Here is an 18,502-nt window from a genome sequence, read left to right on the forward strand (position 1 = left end):
CTCTTTTTTTCTTTTTTTTTGTCTTTTCTTTCTTTTTTAATTGTTCCTTTTTGTTTTTCTTCTTCTTCTTTTCATTTCTTTTTTCTTTTCTTTTTTTTTCTTAATACTTTTTCTTTTCTTCTATTTTTTCATTTTTTTTATTATTTTTGGATCCGCATAAAATTAGGGTCTGACAAAGAGAATAAAAACATAATTATTCTATTAATTATCATAATTGTAATTCTTACTCTTTTCCCACTTTAGATGTTAATTAGCATCTGGTATATATCCACCATTTTTTTTTACTTATTTATCATATACGGATATAGGTTCAAAAGGGGAGTATTTTGGTTTTAAAAATACTAAAGTAGTATATTTTTTTATACATTTTATCTGCATAGTGTGAGACATCCGGAAGTTGACTTTGCTTTACTTTTATATATTTTTAGAGGAGTTTGCAACGCTATATTGCAAAGTCTAGAAAAAAAAAATATTTAAAAATAAAAAACAAAATACTACTATATTTCATATAAAAAAATCATTTAAACCTCACCTTTCATAACTTTTGTAATTGATCACGTGTGCATGTACTAATCCAGGCTCTATATATAAAAAGAGAACACCTTTGGAATCCATCACAGACAGAGAAACAAGTAACTTTTGAGTGAAGGTTTGAAGTGCTACGTACAAACAATGGCCACCAATCAGGAAGAGGTTACGCTTTTGGGAGTTGTGGGAAGCCCATATGCGTGAAGGGTGAAGATTGCCCTCAAGTTGAAGGAAGTTCGATACAAATTTTTGGAAGAAAATTTGGCCAACAAGAGTGATTTGCTCCTCAAATACAACCCAGTTTACAAGAAGGTTCCAGTTTTTGTTCACAATGAGAAGCCCATAACAGAGTCTCTTGTGATTGTTGAGTACATTGATGAGACATGGAAGAACAACCCCATCTTGCCTTCTGATCCTTACCAAAGAGCCTAGGCTTGTTTCTGGTCCAAATTCATTGATGACAAGGTAACTCTAGCTACTTTTCTTCTTTTCTTGCTTTGTGCTTATTTGTCCCTAAAACAGTACCTTTCATGACATCTAAATGTGAAATCTTTGAATAAATCAGAGAAGTTGAAGAAACTTCATTCACTAAGTGTACTAAATTTGTCTAAAATCATATTAATGATGCATCAAATTCATTTAAGAATTATCTCCAATTGTTATGATTTGTATGAAATCTAGGGAGAATTTTGAAGTATTTTTGTGGGGTGCCACATCTGTTTCTATATGCTATAACTCAACCTAAATTTGTTTTTGCTTATTATTTTGTAAAATAGATTTGATGATGTAGTGTGAGACTCAGAATTTCTTAGGACAATTGTGAGGACTACTTGTTTGTTATTGTTGTTAAGATTTCGTTTTAAAATGATGCTTGTAAGTTGTAATCTAGGATTTCTCCATGTTAAGAAATCCAAGGTTGTTCCTGTGTTGACATTTTGTTATTTCAATTAATAAATTATTAAAGCATATTTCTATTCTTTAAAGTTCTTCATGATGATTAAGAAACTTGAAGCAAACCGCGTATATAATAAGCAAATTGAAGCTGTAACTTTAGCCATGGAATTAACTGGTTTGGCTTTACGTCAAGATTTGCATATTAATATTAACTTGTATTTTTATTATAGGAAGCAAGCTCTTAATTTGGACACAGAACATGAGACAGGACCTAAACCGAAGTGGGTCACTGAAATGGTGCAATCTAAAATGAAATGCAAAAGCTGAATCTTCTGCTATAATTACACAATCTGTCCAATGGTTTTCATCTAGAAAGCCTTTAAGTAGTCTTTCTTTTGGTTACAAATGAAGAGCATGATTGGTCTATATTTGAAAATACTGATACACACGTCCAATATAAATTCGATGGATAAAAGTACAATGATCACAAATGAATTCTGATTTATGGACAAAATTATTTTTGTCTCAAACATAAGTGTATAACTGTAAACCAAACATGCTCGAATTTGACCAAGAACCAAACAAGAGAAATAATCACTTAGTTTAACACCACCGGATATCTATGTTCTCAACTAATGTTTGTGTAGCACATTCAAAATTTATAATTTTCTAGCCAACAGACCTTTATATCTTTGTTATTGGTGCTGCAGTAAGAATCTACACCCTCTCTTTATTTTCATTCATTTCGTATATGCTCTTAGTGGTATCTAGAAAATGAATTGCATGACTTAAAGTAGGAGAGGCGTAACATGATGCAAATGAGAAAATTAATTAATTGCTTTTTGTTTTGTTGAGATTAATTAATTTACGTTTATTGAATATGGAATGTGTACTTCTGAAATGTTCTTTCTCCAATCTAGAAAGAAACTGACAATACTTGTTTTTATTGTCAAGAATGGTTTGTGCATCCTTGTTTTTCCGGTCAATACTTGTATAAACTTTTTGTTCAATTCATATGCTGTCCAGGGCAATGAAAATAGTCACAAGAAGGTTTCTTTGATAGGTGCTGCTCTTCATCCTTTTTCGGCATAAGTCTTAATATGAATCATTAACTTTCTGAACCAGATCTCTTATTTCATATGCTAAGCAATATATTTATTTTTCTAGGACATCATACTTGAACCAAATTGTCATTCTTACAACCTTTACTAAAAGCCTGCAAGGTATGAATCATTTCATAAATGTTGGTAAAGTTTAGTAATGTTCATATGAAAGTGTAGTCACTTTATTGTGTTACACTGCTACTGATGTTTTGCCATTACACGTTCCAAGTGTTTTTCCAAGAAAATGAAAGGATGAACCACGTTTGTCGTGTCAGTTAGTTTGTTTCTGAGAGTTTGTAAGACTTATATAAGCCATGCTTTGCATTGAATAAACGTACCAGTCCACAAACATTTTCTTGTGAGACTTACGCATACTTTGAGTTTCAACAATTGGTATCAGAGCTCCGTAAGGGGCCTGATCCAGTAAGTGAGTGAGACACGTGTGTGGAGAGCAAATATCCAGGTCAAGTGTGAAGAGCAATCTGGTATAGAGTGTGGGCAACCTAAGTGAAAAGTGTGAGAGTAAGGATGTCTACAATAGAAAAGTTTGTTCAACCGGCCATTCCAAGATTTGATGGCCACTATGATTTCTGGTCCATGACCATGGAAAATTTTCTGCGCAATAAGGAGCTGTGGCAACTAGTAGAAGATGGCATACCAACGTTGGGAGCCACGCCCACTGAGGCACAGAGGAGGAGTGCTGCTGAGGCGAATCTAAAGGATATGAAAGTAAAGAACTACTTGTTTCAGGCTATTGAAAGAGAGATTCTTGAAACAATACTGGACAAAAGCACGTCACAAGCGATATGGAGGTCCATGCAGCAGAAATACCAAGGCTCAACACGAGTCAAACGTGCTCAACTTCAAGCACTACGACGAGAGTTCGAATTGCTGATCATGAAAGATGGTGAGAAGATTGATACCTACCTGGGACGTACACTCAGCGTAGTCAACAAAATGAAAGCAAATGGTGAAATAGTAGACTCGAGCACAGTGGTCAGCAAGATACTTAGATCTTTAACCCAAAATTTCAACTATGTGGTGTGCTTCATTGAGGAAGCCAACGACTTGAGCACCCTAAGCCTTGATGAACTACATGGCAGCTTGCTTGTTCATGAGCAAAGAATGCAGAGTTTTCAACCTGATGAACAAGTGTTGAAAGTTACTCATGATGATCGTTTGGGAGCAAGTCGTGGTCGTGGTAGAGGAAGTCGTGGACGAGGAAGAGGACGTGGGAGACAACCTTTCGATAAGGCGCTTGTTGAATGTTTCCAATGTCACAAACTAGGACATTTTCAGTACGAATGTCCTGGAGTGGAGAAGCAGGCTCATTATGCAACATTTGAGGATGCAACAGAGGCAGAAGATGAGATTCTGCTGGTGGCATATGAAGAAATGACACAATCTGTCCAGAGGGAAGACTGGTTTCTAGATTCTAGGTGCAGTCATCATATGACTGGTAATAAGCAGTGGTTCACAGAAATACATGAAGAAGGGCTCAATAAGAATGTGAAACTTGGAAATGACACAACACTAAATGTTGCAGTTAGAGGAAGTATTCAGGTTCAAATCAATGATGTTACTCATGTTATATCCGATGTTTACTACGTTCCAGAGCTTAAGACCAATCTCATAAGTTTGGGACAACTTCAAGAGAAAGGTTTAGCTATCTTAATCCAAAATGATACCTGTAAGATATTTCATCCAGATAGAGGATTGATCATTCATACTAACATGAGAGGAAATTTGATGTTTTATGTATCAGCCTCAATGACTTCCCAACATCCTCAGTGCTTCCAAGCTGAAGATGATTCAGATAAGGCAACTCTGCTGTGACATAAACGATTTGGACATCTCAATTTTAAGGGACTTAGCACACTCGCAAATAAGAAAATGGTGATTGGTCTACCTTCTCTGAAAACTCCCAAGACTATATGTACTATTTGTCTCGTGGGGAAACAACATAGAGATGTCATACCAAAGCAAAGTTCATGGAGAGCATTAATGAAACTCCAATTAATTCATGCTGATATATGTCGTCCCATTTCACCAGCTTCACATAGCAATAAAAGGTACATCCTGAGTTTTATTGATGATCATTCTTGTAAAACGTGGATTTACTTTTTGCATGCAAAATCTGAAACGTTCAATGCATTCAAGAGCTTCAAAGCATGTGTTGAAAAAGAAGCTGGCACCCACATTGTGTGCTTAAGAACTGACCGAGGTGGTGAATTCAATTCCAAGGAGTTTTTAGACTTTTGTAATCAACACGGTATCTCTAGGCAATTGACAACTGCCTACACTCCTCAACAAAATGGAGTTGTAGAGCGTAAGAATCGTACCATCATGAACGTAGTCAGAGCAGTGCTTCATGACAAGCAGGTTCCAAAATCCTTCTGGTCTGAGGCAGTGCGGTGGTGTGTTCATGTTCAAAACCGAAGTCCAACCTCTGCAATAGATCAAGGGACTCTAGAAGAGGTGTGGAGTGGAGTGAAGCCGCATGTTGACTACTTTCGCACATTTGGATGTGTCGCACATGCTCATATTCCAGATCAAAAGAGAAGCAAACTAGATGCAAAGAGCCAACAATGTATTCTCTTGGGCGTAAGTGATGAGACAAAAGCTTACAAGCTCTATGATCCTATTACAAAGAAAGTCATTGTAAGCAGAGATGTGGTGTTTGAAGAAGACAAAAGCTGGAATTGGGATGCACATGTAGATGGAGGTACAACCCCTGCTCTTGATTGGGGAGACAAAGATGTTGAGGAAATTGAAACTGCAGAATCTGCATCCCAACAAATAACAGTCAGCCATGATCAACCAGTCACACTCAAGCCAACTTCAAATTCAGCACCTGCTGATTCTCCAGTTGAAGGGAGGGCAACCAGGACCCGGAGACAACCATTATGGATGTCTGACTATGAAACCAACCTATCTGTAGAAGAGGAGAGCTTACTGGCAATGATGATAACCGATTCTGAAGACCCCCAATCCTTTGAAGAAGTTTACATGAGTCAGCACTTGAGAGAAATGATGATAACTGATTCTGGAGACCCCCAATCCTTTGAAGAAGCTTACACGAGTCAGCACTGGAGAGAAGCAACGAATGTTGAGATGAAAGCAATTGAAAAGAACAAGACGTGGGAACTTGTAAATCTTCCAGACAGTGTTAAACCCATTGGCGTAAAATGGATCTTCAAAACCAAATTCAATGAACATGGCCAGATAGAGAAGTATAAAGCTAGGATAGTGGCCAAAGGCTATGCCCAGCAGTATGGAATCAACTACATAGAGGTATTTGCTCCTGTGGCTAGACTTGACACAATAAGAGTGTTGTTAGCTGTGGCAGCTCAACGTTCATGGGAAGAATTTCAGCTTGATGTCAAAAGCGCGTTCTTACATGGTGAACTTCAAGAAGAGGTGTACGTTCAACAACCTATTGGATTCATCAAGAAAGGCAGAGAAAATCATGTATACAGACTCAAGAAAGCTCTCTGCGGACTTAAACAGGTTCCACAAACCTGGTACAGTAAGATAAAAGCCTACTTTGCCAGAGAAAAGTTTGTACGTTGCTCTAGTGAACACACCTTGTTCATGAAAAAGGTTCATGATAATGTTTTGATTGTTAGTCTCTATGTTGATGATTTGATTTTTACTGGAAATTGCAAAGATATATGTGAAGAGTTCAAAAGTTCAATGCAGCTGGAATTCGACATGACCGATTTGGGTAAAATGAGGCATTTTCTAGGAATAGAAGTAATACAGAGTAAGGCAGGAATTTTCATCTGTCAAAGACAGTACGCACGTGAGGTGCTAGCTCTGTTCAACATGATAGAGTGTAACTCTGTTCGAAATCCCATTGTACCAGGAACTACATTGTCCAAGGATGATGAAGGAGCTTCAGTAGATGCTATAAAGTTTAAACAAGCTATTGGTAGCCTCATGTATTTGACAGTCACACGGCCAAACTTGATGTTTAGGGTAAGTCTAATCAGCAGATACATGACTAATCCAAAGGAGTCACATTGGGCTGCAACAAAACGAATTTTCAAGTATTTAAAAGGCACTATTGAGCATGGTCTTTTCTATCAAAAAGGAAAGAAAATAGGTCTCTCAGCCTACAGTGATAGCAACTATGCAGGAGACTTAGATGATAGAAGAAGCACCTCTGGATCAGTATTTATGATGGGAACTGCAGCTGTATCATGGGCTTCGAAAAAGCAGCCTGTAGCTAGTTTATCTACTACTGAGGCTGAATACATTGCTGCAACATCTTGTGCATGTCAATGCATTTGGCTTAGAAGAATTCTGGAGCATCTTGGGTTAGAAGAAAAAGAAGCCACTGAAATTTTATGTGACAACAAGTCTACAATTCAACTATCCAAGAATCATGTTCTCCATGGAAGAAGTAAGCATATTGCAGTGAGATTCCACTTTCTCAGAGATCTGGTGAATGATCAAGTAGTTCAACTGAAATACTACAATACTAATGAACAAGTGGCTGGCATGATGACTACAGCTGTGAAGCTCGATCAATTTGAGAAGTTCAGACACATGCTTGGTGTAGTTAAAGTTACTGAAATAAGCTAAAGCTTAAGGGAGGGAATGTTAGTTATTTACGTGTCAATAATGCTCCTATATTATAGGGCTGAATGGTTTTTTTATTAGTTGCTTTATTTACTCCTATTTTAGTGCCACTTAGTTGTCGTGTCAGTTAGTTTGTTTCTGAGAGTTTGTAAGGCTTATATAAGTCATGCTTTGCATTGAATAAACGTACCAGTCCACAAACGTTTTCTTGTGAGACTTCGCATATTTTGAGTTTCAACAAATATTAGATCTTTTTCTGTTTCTCTTTTTTTTTTTTGTATGATTAATTTTGTTTTTTTTCATTGTCTTACTCATGGTGTTTGAATTGTGTGTGGAAAACTGCTTATTATGAGAAAGCCGAGAACCTCTTCAATCCTGTGTTTCTAAGCTGTTTGATATATCATTTCAACAATACTTATTTATTGATTATCGGAAACTATTGTACCATACAACTTAGCATTTTAATATTTGGTGTTCTCATTTAATCTTTTTCTTAGGAAATTTGAACTGTTCTGTAATTCACTTTTGAATCTACTTCATATAGGGCATATACGTTCACTTCAATAATGCTTACATGTCAATAAGGTAAGGTTCCACTGATTTTGGAGGGGAAAACGCATACAGCTGGAAGATGATCTAAGCTACATGTCAATAAGGTAAGGTCTAGTTGATCTAAGCTACATTTTCTTGGTTGTGATATACGTGAGATTGTTTAATTTATTTTCATGATGTATCGTCACATCCATCACAAATTAATTTATAAGATTCATTACCATTACTGTAACTAGTACTGTAGTTAGGATTGTTTCAATTAGAGTAAATTAATTTGTTGTAATTGATTTTATTATATTGTTATTATTATCGTTTGTTTTGGTTTTTCATCATGTGCTTTTAATTAACATTTTAATTCAAGAATCTTAATTAAAGATAAACGTTATTTTAGTAATAAGCAACATCTTGGTTAGGATTTTATACTGATGTAACTTTAGATATATAATTTTGTTTCCAATAAATTCAAAATGTTTTCTTAGCTCAACTTAACCTGTTTATTTTATTTATCTTTTAAACTATTTAAATATATATTCAACAAGTTATATATAACTAATTTTATTTCTAAATCCCAAACATTAACGTGAATTATATATATTCAACAAGTTATAATTTTAGCTTACGTTTAATTAAAAATTGTAACGTGAAAATATTAGCATGTATAGAGATTATATGCAGGTATTCACTGTCTTTATTTTGTACATATTTTTAATTATACAAATCTACTGAAATTACTGTTTTTGTTTTGTACATTTTTTTAATGTTATATTTTACGTATATTTTGGTCGAATCGAGGATAGTGAATGTTTGAAATAGACTTTAGGTGAGAGATATAAAAAGTAATTGATGCTTTTTCAGACTTGGGAATATAAAAGGAAATTTGGGGAACATAAAATGCAGGGTAGCAGTTGAGAGAGAAAAAGTGAGACAACTATTTAAGACTTTGAAACATTAAAACGTAATGGTGAAATCAAAATTTAATGCAAGAATCTTTATTCGGAAGCGGTACAACCTTGGCACTAGTTGAATTTTATATTCATTCGTGAAGAGTACGCATGAAAGAAAATGATTTTTTGATTTTTTTTAAATAAAAAACATTTTAAAAAAAATGTTTTAGAATATCTATATTTTAAAATAATTTTTTCATAGGATCGTCTTAGAATTTTATATATATATATATATATATATATATATATATATTAAAAAATATATTTTATAATTTTTAGTATATTTTATTTTATTATATTTTTTTAAAAAAAATACATTTTAAGACGTTTTAAAAAATCTATTTTTTTAAGATAATTTTCAACTAAAAACTATTTTAAAAGAATATTTTTTCTAAGAGTTTTCTACTACGTTAGCTAGTACAACATTGATAAGTGATGTAGAATATTCAAAATATCCATCGTAGAAAAATATATTTAGTAGTGGTATTATTTTTAGGTTCTCTTATTATTTTTACACTAAATAGTTTTTCATTTTAATTTTTAACTAATACCTTAAGACACTGGTTATCTGGACAAAAAAAAATTACTATTCAAGATTTTCATTTGACTTTTGTTTCTAAAATAATCAAAAAGTATTTCTTTTGTTTTCCTTTATTTTATCTTTATCCAAAATTTATTAAATAACAATCTCGCATATTTGGGGAGGCACAAACACATCCCATTATTTAGGCATCTTTCCATTATCTTTTTTATTTTCACTTGCACTCTAAGGTAACTTTTCTCTGTTTTCTCTAACTCAAGGGATTAACCGCGCGAATAGAATAAGATACTGTCTCACATATGGCATGTCGCATGTCAAACTCTGACTTATTTTTTTGGGGTGAGATAAATGTGACTACTTCAGTAAGTATTCCTTGAATACGAAAGTTGGAACACCTTGAACTAGAATTAATCCCCTTCCCTAAATTTTTATACTCAACAAAAAAATACTCTCTCCTTTTTCTCTTGCCATAAAAAATTGACACACTTCAATTAATCACCCATTCACATGCGCATGTTCTGACACACCAAAATTCTCTCTCATCAGTACACTTCGATTCACAGCGTGGTTAATTGTCCCTGTTCGTGAGATTGGATCCACAACCAAGCAAAAGCTACCAAGAGTAGCTTCCTAACTTTTTTCAAGCCAAATTGACGTGGTTTTGAAGTGAAAGTATATATGTTGCCAAAAAGTTTCCACCCTAGACAATATTCACTCAACCTACCACTTACTTATATTGTCTTGGCAACCATTTCTTCAATTCGAAATGTCTCATTAATCATTGCACAAGAAGTAACCAAGGCATGTCCGATTAATATTGGTACCAAAGAGCATCAGGACCCCGCAATGCATTGCATGTGTAATAACACAATCACTATTTTCACTTGAGTTGATGCTAGGTATAGTGGATATCTTAATCCCTAAATAAAAGTACAAAAAAAAAATAAAATTCTTTAGAGCAGACATGTATTACAGTGGCCTCTCATTATACGTGCAAAGTCCAACCCCGAACTAACTCATTTTATCAGGCAATAATTAACTAGAGCAATTGAATTATGATTTTTTTACCAATAAATAGTTAGTCGGAACTGAACTCAGTCTTCTTAAACAAGACATTGAGTTCGAGTCTTGTGAATGAAAAAAAAATACAATTTGAAAGAAGACTTCCATTGGAGGTGGTCAATCAAATTTTTTAACAGAAATTAGTCATTAATAAAATTGATGAATGTTATGCATCAATGTTATGATAAAAAAAATGTTGTATGGCATTGTGATGATAACCTTAATTTTCCAAAGATTTTGACCTGAGAGAGCTAGCGAGCTGTGAGATAGAGATTGTGGTGTTTCATCTGTGTATCAATGTTAAATTGTATGTTAATGTATGTCAATATTACATAACTAACTAAAGGCATGTTAAGTCATTTTGCAGAAACGATTTAGAAATCACGACTAGTTTCACCCATACGAGGATATCATATAAAGCACAAGACACAGGGGATCTTGATATATGGCTCTATATTTTGAGAAACCACGGGAGCTGCATCACTGCAACTGATGACTGAACCAACACAACACTCACATAAGGACGCCACGATTTTGCACCAATACGTAAAAACAAAAACAAAAAATGTTCTATGGTAGACCATATCCTTTTGTCCATTGGAGAACCCACCATATTTTTTGGGTAAAATTCTATTTTTATACAACACTTAGATCTAGATACAAGGACTTCTTAATTAGTTTTGTCATTTAGTATGTCTACAAGTAATTGCAGAATCATAGGATTCATTTTCCAAATAAGTATCTTGCACTACTACAAAAAGCAATTTTAACATCGACTTATTAACATCAAAACCGATGTTAAAGTTAAACGCGGTGACATATTTGAAAATAAAGTATCCTTCTTAACATCGGTTTTCTAAAAAACTGATGTTAATGCATACACGTTAACATCGGTTTTTCAAAAACCGATGTTAACAAATGTTATGTTAACATCTATTTTCCAAAAAACCGATGTTAATGCATACACGTTAACATTAGTTTTTCAAAAACCGATGTTAACTAATGATGTTAACATCAGTTTTTGGAAAACCGATGTTAACGTATGATATGTTAACATCGATTTTTTGAAAAACCGATGTTAACGTATAATATGTTAACATCGATTTTTTGAAAAAACCGATGTTAATATAATTTTTTTTAATTATTTTTATATTTTAAAAAAAATCATATATTGCGTTATTAATTATATTTTAATTAAAAAATAAAATTATTAATAAACAATAATAAATTCAAAAGGTAAGCATTTAAAAATTAAATTAAATTTTTAAAATGAATTTTGTAATTTTAATTTTATTATTTCAAGATTATCATTTAAATATAACACACATTTATATAAATTATTTGATATTAGTTAATTTGAAAATATAAAAAACTGTTTTTAATAATAGAGTTTAACTTTTATAGAATTTTTTATAGAATGTTGGTAAAAACAATTATATCATAAAAAAATTAAAAAAATTTATTAATATATTTTTATTTAATTATTATAAAAATAAAAAATTAGCCTTTTTCTTCTTAAAAAGGTAGATGGAGAATATTGTTTAAAAATTCTATGAAATCTTATTATATTTATATTATCGTATTATCTTTAAATTTAAAGTAAATTAAAATATTTGTATATATTAATTTGATTTATTGAAAATATATCTTACAGTGGTTTAATTTAAATAATTATAATTCTCATATATTTGTAGGATTTAAAAAAAATGATATTTTCATTATTTTTAAACAAAATTTTCAGAACAAAAATAAAAATATTTTCATGACACGAAAATTATGTTTTAAGTCTTTAAATTTAGAGTTAATTATAATCCGCATGTAATTTATTTTTATTACATTTGTCATTTTTTGTATTATTTTTAACCTCATTTGTTAATTATGTGAATTTTTTGTTAATAAATTTAATAAAAAAAATTATTTAGGAAAAAAACAAAGAAAAAGAATTATATTTAAATAGTGATGGATTTTCTTAGCAAATTAGAAAAATGATATTTAAATAGTGATGATTTTTCCTCAGTTGGGTAATTAGATGAGACTTGTTGAATTTATTCGGGTCAAATAGTTTAACGGGTTAACCCGCAATGAACCCTTTAAATATAATAAAAACAAAATGAAGGGTTTTAGAATTAGGGCTTTTTCAGTTTTTCCTCTTCTGAATCCACCGCCACCGTAACGTGGATGGAATCGGAGTGTAGCCATAGCAGCAGCAGATGTCTTGTAAGTGCAAAGCCGCACCTTCCAAACTCACATTTTAATTCCAATTGCGTCGATAATATAGTTAGAACAATGTTATATCGATTTTCTTAATGCTTTCATCATTGTGTTTTTATACATTTTCGAATGTTATAATTGAGATTAGATTGATCCTAAGTAAATAGTATGTTATATATATCGATTTTCGAATGTTATATATAGACAAAATTAGATTATCTTGGGTGACGAAGAAGCTAATTGGTTCTGCAGCTTCTGAAATCAAATATAGATCTTGGGATTGGATAAATGCAAAACTTAAGGGATTTCATTTCTCTTTCTATGAATGGTATTCAAATTCTTTATGGTGATGCTGTAAAGTATTGATATACACGTTGGTGTAGGGACATGTCCGCAATTAGTGGCTTTTATCAGGTTTAGTGGTGTGTAGCTTTGGGTGCCTTTCATACGTGCTGGGTTAGTGCAGGGGGATAGGGATTTATTTTATTGCTACTAGTTGGAACATGATTGGTGGACTTTCTAAGGGTCCAGTGGAAGTTTTCTAAGCATTTCTGAAAGTTACAAGATATATATATAATGAAATGGCCTGGCTAATTAATGTTTATAAAATACTCCTGGCCACTTGAAAGAAGTAATATTCTGACACCCAAAAGCATAGCATGAATGAGAATCTGCACAGCCATTAGAAAGTAGCTGAATGGCAATATATGCTAGAATGAATCTGATTCCACAACACTCCTATGCAGAAAGAATCTATACATGAACAATTTATGTTACGCCCAACTTAACTTCCAAAAAAAATCAGTATGTTTTGGTCACTTGACTTGCTTTCAATTTCAACAATTTTCAAAAGAAGAATGGAGATGCAGGGTATTTATGTTACACTCCTATGCATATTGTAAGATGATGATTGATTCATTAAACAAGATAGTATATAAAATTTACCGATATTTATTATATTGACCTGTACTAAACTTGTCACCTAAATAGTTGGCTGGCAAGATATGCTACCACTGTTTTTATCTAAGTTTTCATTTAGGAGGAATAAGATAAAAGAATAACATGATTAATAAATATATATAAATTTTTTCATTTGGTTGATGAACTCTTATAGACTTATACAATCAGTGGCCAAAATTTAGAAATTTAGATACAAATATGGAGGTCAATGTCATTAAGATGATAACATATAATTTAAATGCAATTTTTTTTATAAAATATTCTCTTAAGCATTTGATATATTTTTAAATATTAATTATTTTAATTAACTATTTTTATATTAAAATATTTTTCTACTTTATTAACCATGTTGTTCAGGTTTCCTTTTTTTTTTTTAGGAATTTTACACCCATATCTAAAATTCATCTTTAGAATAGAACAATTAGTGAAACAACCGATTTTATATAAGATTAATTTGGTAATTATGAAATAAGAAAATAATGAAAAATTCATAGATTTGATCTCTTTTTCTAAAAAAAAACCTAATAAATTAATAATTAATATTTATTGGTAAAAAAAAGACTAGTCTCATAACCTCTTGCTCTTGACGGACCAAAAAAATAGTGATGCTTAAAATGGCTGATCTTGGACTAGCTCAAACATTTTAAATTCAGTGCCAATCAAGCAATTAATATACACATGAGGTAAAAAGAGAATTTTTTTTTGTGTCTATTTTTCTCTACCTTGGTTAATATTAAACCTTTGTATGCCAATATATGTATCTATTTTCAGATACTAACCCTGTGGTATAGAGCTCCTGAAGTCCTCTTGGGAGCTACCCATTACTCAACAGTCAACAAGTGGTCCGTTGGCTACATATTTGGTAAGAACATGAGGATTCAAGGATCTTCTGGTTTGTATATTAGGAAGAGTTGTAGAGGCTTTTCTAATAATACTAATTGCATCTCAATTGTAGCTGAACTTGTCACCAAACAACCACTCTTTCTAGGTGATACCGAGCTGCGACAACTCCTTCGTATATTCAGGTACAATATTTAAGGTTTATGGTTTAGCACAGAGGTGACTCAATGGTTATTGAAGTCTAAAGTAATTTTTAAGACATTTTTAAAAAAATTATGTTAGTCCTTTTTGTTAGTTTATGTAATCTTTTTTGTTTTATAAAAATTAATAGTAATTTTTTTAAAACCTTAAGTTTTAGTTATTTTATCCTTTGATCTCTCTCATTTAATGATATTAACGATATTAGATATGTGTGTCACATGCTTAATTAGCTTCATTATGTATATATAATTCTAATTTAATAATCTTCATTGGGTACTCCTAATGAAGAGGTGTGGCTAGGATTGAATAAACTAAGGAACTAGCATGAGTACAACCCCCAATGGAACCCTCAAAGTATCAATGGTTGTTCCAACTTCTGATCTTGGACTGGATCTTTTTTAAGTTTTAGTTCCTGTGTTCCTACTTTATGACGATTTTACACCTCTGTTAGAGAACTAACAACATGGACTAAAAAATAAAATAAATTGCTTATACATATATATTAGCATTAACAATAATTAACCAAAATACAGCGCCATGCCCACTCCGAAAGAGATGAGTGCTCATCAATTCTTTACCACTTGGCAACTCCAACAGTATACCCACAAGGTTGAATATATCAATCTTCTCGCTAACTTTGAGTAGGTATTTATAGATTTTATGAAATATGAATTATATCCTTAGCAACTAAACTAACTTTGAGTAGCAATTACATGAGTCGATACTATAGAGTTTTGCTTCTGAGTGTAGCATTCATATTGATATTTTTTTTTCGGAATGATGATTGATGTAGGTGTTCATTCAGTTATTTCTTTGATTCTTGCTTTCATTTTGGACCGTGCTGCTCATCATCACAAGTACAAATGTTTGTTACCAATGAATATTTTTATTACGTGTTCACTGCCATTAATGACAATTGATATATGCTATACAAATTGTGTTCATGATGAGTGAACCTTAGATTCCCGTTTGAGATTGGATGCAATGATTCTTGCGGACAGTTTGCATTAATCATTGTATTCAATCTTGAATTGTCCGTTTGGACAGTTTGGGAAGACTGATATTTTTATGGTAGATTCATGTGTTAAGGTTAAAATTATTTTGTTTAATTTAATGAAATTTCGGTAATGCATTTCTAGTTGTTCTATGAGTGCATACTTGATTATCGGGAAATTAATTTCATCGATTTCATGTCGTGCACTTGGTGACCAATGCAATATGCTGCAAAAATTTTGTCAAATTTAACAAAATAGAATTAACCCTGATGTATGAAGCTACCATAAAAGACGGTCTTCCCGAATGGGATAGGGCCACACCTATAATAAAAAAAGTGAGATTTTCATGCATCGAATAACTTTGAGAGTATGACCGAGTTATTACTTAGATGGATCGAAGTTAGATGAATGAAAGTCGCATCAGCCCAGAATATGAGGAAGGCGTCAAACAATTCTTACAATTTGCTTCAGAAAGAGATCAACCGGATGAAGATGGAAAATATTATTGTCCTTGCTCAATTGTTTGAACGGAAGACGACAAATACTGGATGACATACGAGAGCATTTGTTGTGTGATGGAATTAAGAGAAATTATACGACATGGATATGGCATGGTGAAATGACAGACATGCAGAGTGGGCAGCAATCCAAACCGTTTGATGTAGAAATGGGAGATCGTTAGGAGGATATGATTCGTGACCTTGGACAAGAGTCTTTCCAGCAAGCACATGCCCCTGTGTATGAAAGATTGCATGGTGACTCAAAGAAGCCTTTGTATCCGGGGTGCAATAATTCCTTGACGCTATTGTCGGCGGTGTTAAGTCTAGTTAATGTCAAGGCCAGATATGGATGGAGTGACAAAAACTTTACTTCATTGCTTCAAATAGTGCATGATCTGCTTCCACAGGATAACACATTGCCTAAAAGCTACTATCAGGACAAGAAGATATTGTGTCCAATGGGTATGGAGTATTAGAAGATTCATGCTTGCCCTAATGATTGCATATTGTACAGACATGAATTTGAAGAAATGTCAAAATGCCCTAGGTGTGGGGCGTCACGATACAAGGTGAAGGATGATGAGGACATGAATTTGAAGAAATGTCAAAATGCCCGAGGTGTGGACCCTCCAGCGAAGGTGTTGTGGTATCTTCCCATCATTCCAAGGTTTAAGTGTTTATTTGCTAATGAGGATGACGCAAAAGATCTTACCTGACATGCAAATGAGAGAAAATCTAATGGAATGGTCCGTCATCCAGCTGATTGCTCCCAGTGGAAGAAGATTGATAGTTTGTTTCCGGATTTCGGCAAAGAGGCAGAAAATCTTAGGCTTGGACTAGCCAGTGATGGAATGAATCCATATGGAAATTTAAGCACTCAACATAGTTCATGGCCAGTTCTATTAGTAATTTACAATTTTTTGCCTTGGTTGTGCATGAAGCGAAAATACATGATGTTGTCTATGATGATATCGGGCCCAAGACAACCAAGAAATGACATTGATGTTTATCTGAGTCCATTGATTGAAGACCTGAGAAAGTTGTGGGATGAGGGGGGTTTTAGTGTTTGATGAGTTTCGCAATGAGACTTTTCAAATGCGTGCAATGCTTTTTTGTACCATTAATGACTTTCCAGCATATGGGAATCCCAGCGGTTACAGTGTTAAGGGTCATCATGCATGCCCCATCTGTGAAGAAGACACAAGCTACATACAACTGAAACATGATAGAAAAATAGTGTACACTAAACATCACCGTTTTCTAAAAGCTCATCACCCTTACAGAAGATTGAAAATTTTTTTTAATGGAAATCAAGAGCACGAAACTGCGCGGATACCGTTAACTGGTGAGCAGGTCTTCCAGCATATGGAAATCAAGAGCACGAAACTGCGCGGATACCATTAATGACTTTCCAGCATATGGGAATCTCAGCAGTTACAGTGTTAAGGGTCATCATGCATGCCCCATCTGTGAAGAAGACACAAGCTACATACAACTGAAACATGATAGAAAAACAGTGTACACTAAACATCACCGTTTTCTAAAAGCTCATCACCCTTATAGAAGATTGAAAAAACTTTTAATGGAAATCAAGAGCACGAAACTGCGCGGATACCGTTAACTGGTGAGCAGGTCTTCCAGCGGGTTGAACACCTTAATATTGTATTTGGAAAGACCCAAAAGAAGGATAAAAGTAAGAGTTGCATATGGAAGAAGAGGTCCATTTTCTTTGATCTTCCATACTGGTATGATCTAGATGTTAGACATTGTATTGATGTTATGCATGTAGAGAAAAATGTATTTGACAGTGTCATTGGGACACTCCTTAACATTCAGGGCAAGACGAAAGATGGTCTAAATACCCGTCAAGATCTAGCTGACATGGGCATACGATCGCAGTTGCATCCAAGGTCTGATGGTAAAAAAATATACTTGCCTCCAGCTTGTCATACTTTATCCAGAAAGGAGAAGATCAATTTGTGCTAGTGTCTGCGCCGGGTTAAAGTCCCATAAGGATACTCTTCAAATATTAAGAGCCTTGTGCAGTTCAAGGAGCTTAAGCTGGTGGGGTTAAACTCTCATGATTGTCACGTGTTGATGCAACAATTGTTAGCCGTGGCCATACGAGACATTTTGCCTAACAAAGTCATGTTAGTCATAACTCGTCTGTGCTTTTTCTTCAATGCCATATATAGCAAAGTCCTTGATCTTGTTAAGTTTGATGACCTGAAAAATGAGGCTGCAATTATACTGTGCCAGTTGGAGATGTATTTTCCTCCTGCTTTGTTTGACATCATGGTCCACTTAATTGTTTACCTGGTCAGAGAAATCAAATGTTGTGGTCCTGTTTATCTGCGCTGGATGCACCCGGTTGAGTGTTACATGAAGATCTTAAAAGGGTATACCAAGAATCTACATCGTCCAGAAGCATCTATTGTTGAAAGGTACATCACAGAAGAAGCTGTTGAATTTTGTTCAGAGTACATTGAAAAGGCTAAACCTGTTGGCCTTCCTGAGTCTTGCCATGACGACAAAGTGGGCGGTAAGGGTTCAAGAGAACTACATGTTATCACTCCAAGTGTAG

At 33.5% G+C, this 18,502-nt stretch overlaps 1 protein-coding gene and 1 pseudogene across 1 annotated transcript; both read left to right on the forward strand.

Annotated features, from left to right (window-relative positions):
- Positions 1–465: 465 nt before the first annotated feature.
- LOC100794917 (probable glutathione S-transferase) overlaps positions 466–18,502 on the forward strand; it is a 44,008-nt pseudogene continuing 25,971 nt past the window's right edge.
- Positions 12,327–15,176, forward strand: LOC102663871 (cyclin-dependent kinase B2-2). Its single transcript, XM_014770987.3, has 4 exons — positions 12,327–12,428; positions 14,154–14,244; positions 14,338–14,407; positions 14,957–15,176. The coding sequence occupies exons 1-4, from the start codon at positions 12,390–12,392 to the stop codon at positions 15,066–15,068; spliced, it is 312 nt and encodes a 103-aa protein (XP_014626473.1). The 5' UTR covers positions 12,327–12,389; the 3' UTR covers positions 15,069–15,176.

This window comes from Glycine max, chromosome 18 (genome assembly GCF_000004515.6).
Source record: "Glycine max cultivar Williams 82 chromosome 18, Glycine_max_v4.0, whole genome shotgun sequence".
NCBI lineage: Eukaryota > Viridiplantae > Streptophyta > Magnoliopsida > Fabales > Fabaceae > Glycine > Glycine max.

What these genes read in the sequence shown, in the direction of transcription:
- LOC102663871 (XM_014770987.3), top strand. Translation starts at nt 12,390, where the DNA reads ATGGAATCGGAGTGTAGCCATAGCAGCAGCAGATGTCTT. An exon ending in ATAGCAGCAGCAGATGTCTT is followed by an intron (nt 12,429 to 14,153) that starts GTAAGTGCAAAG and finishes ATCTATTTTCAG; the next exon opens with ATACTAACCCTGTGGTATAG. An exon ending in GTCCGTTGGCTACATATTTG is followed by an intron (nt 14,245 to 14,337) that starts GTAAGAACATGA and finishes TCTCAATTGTAG; the next exon opens with CTGAACTTGTCACCAAACAA.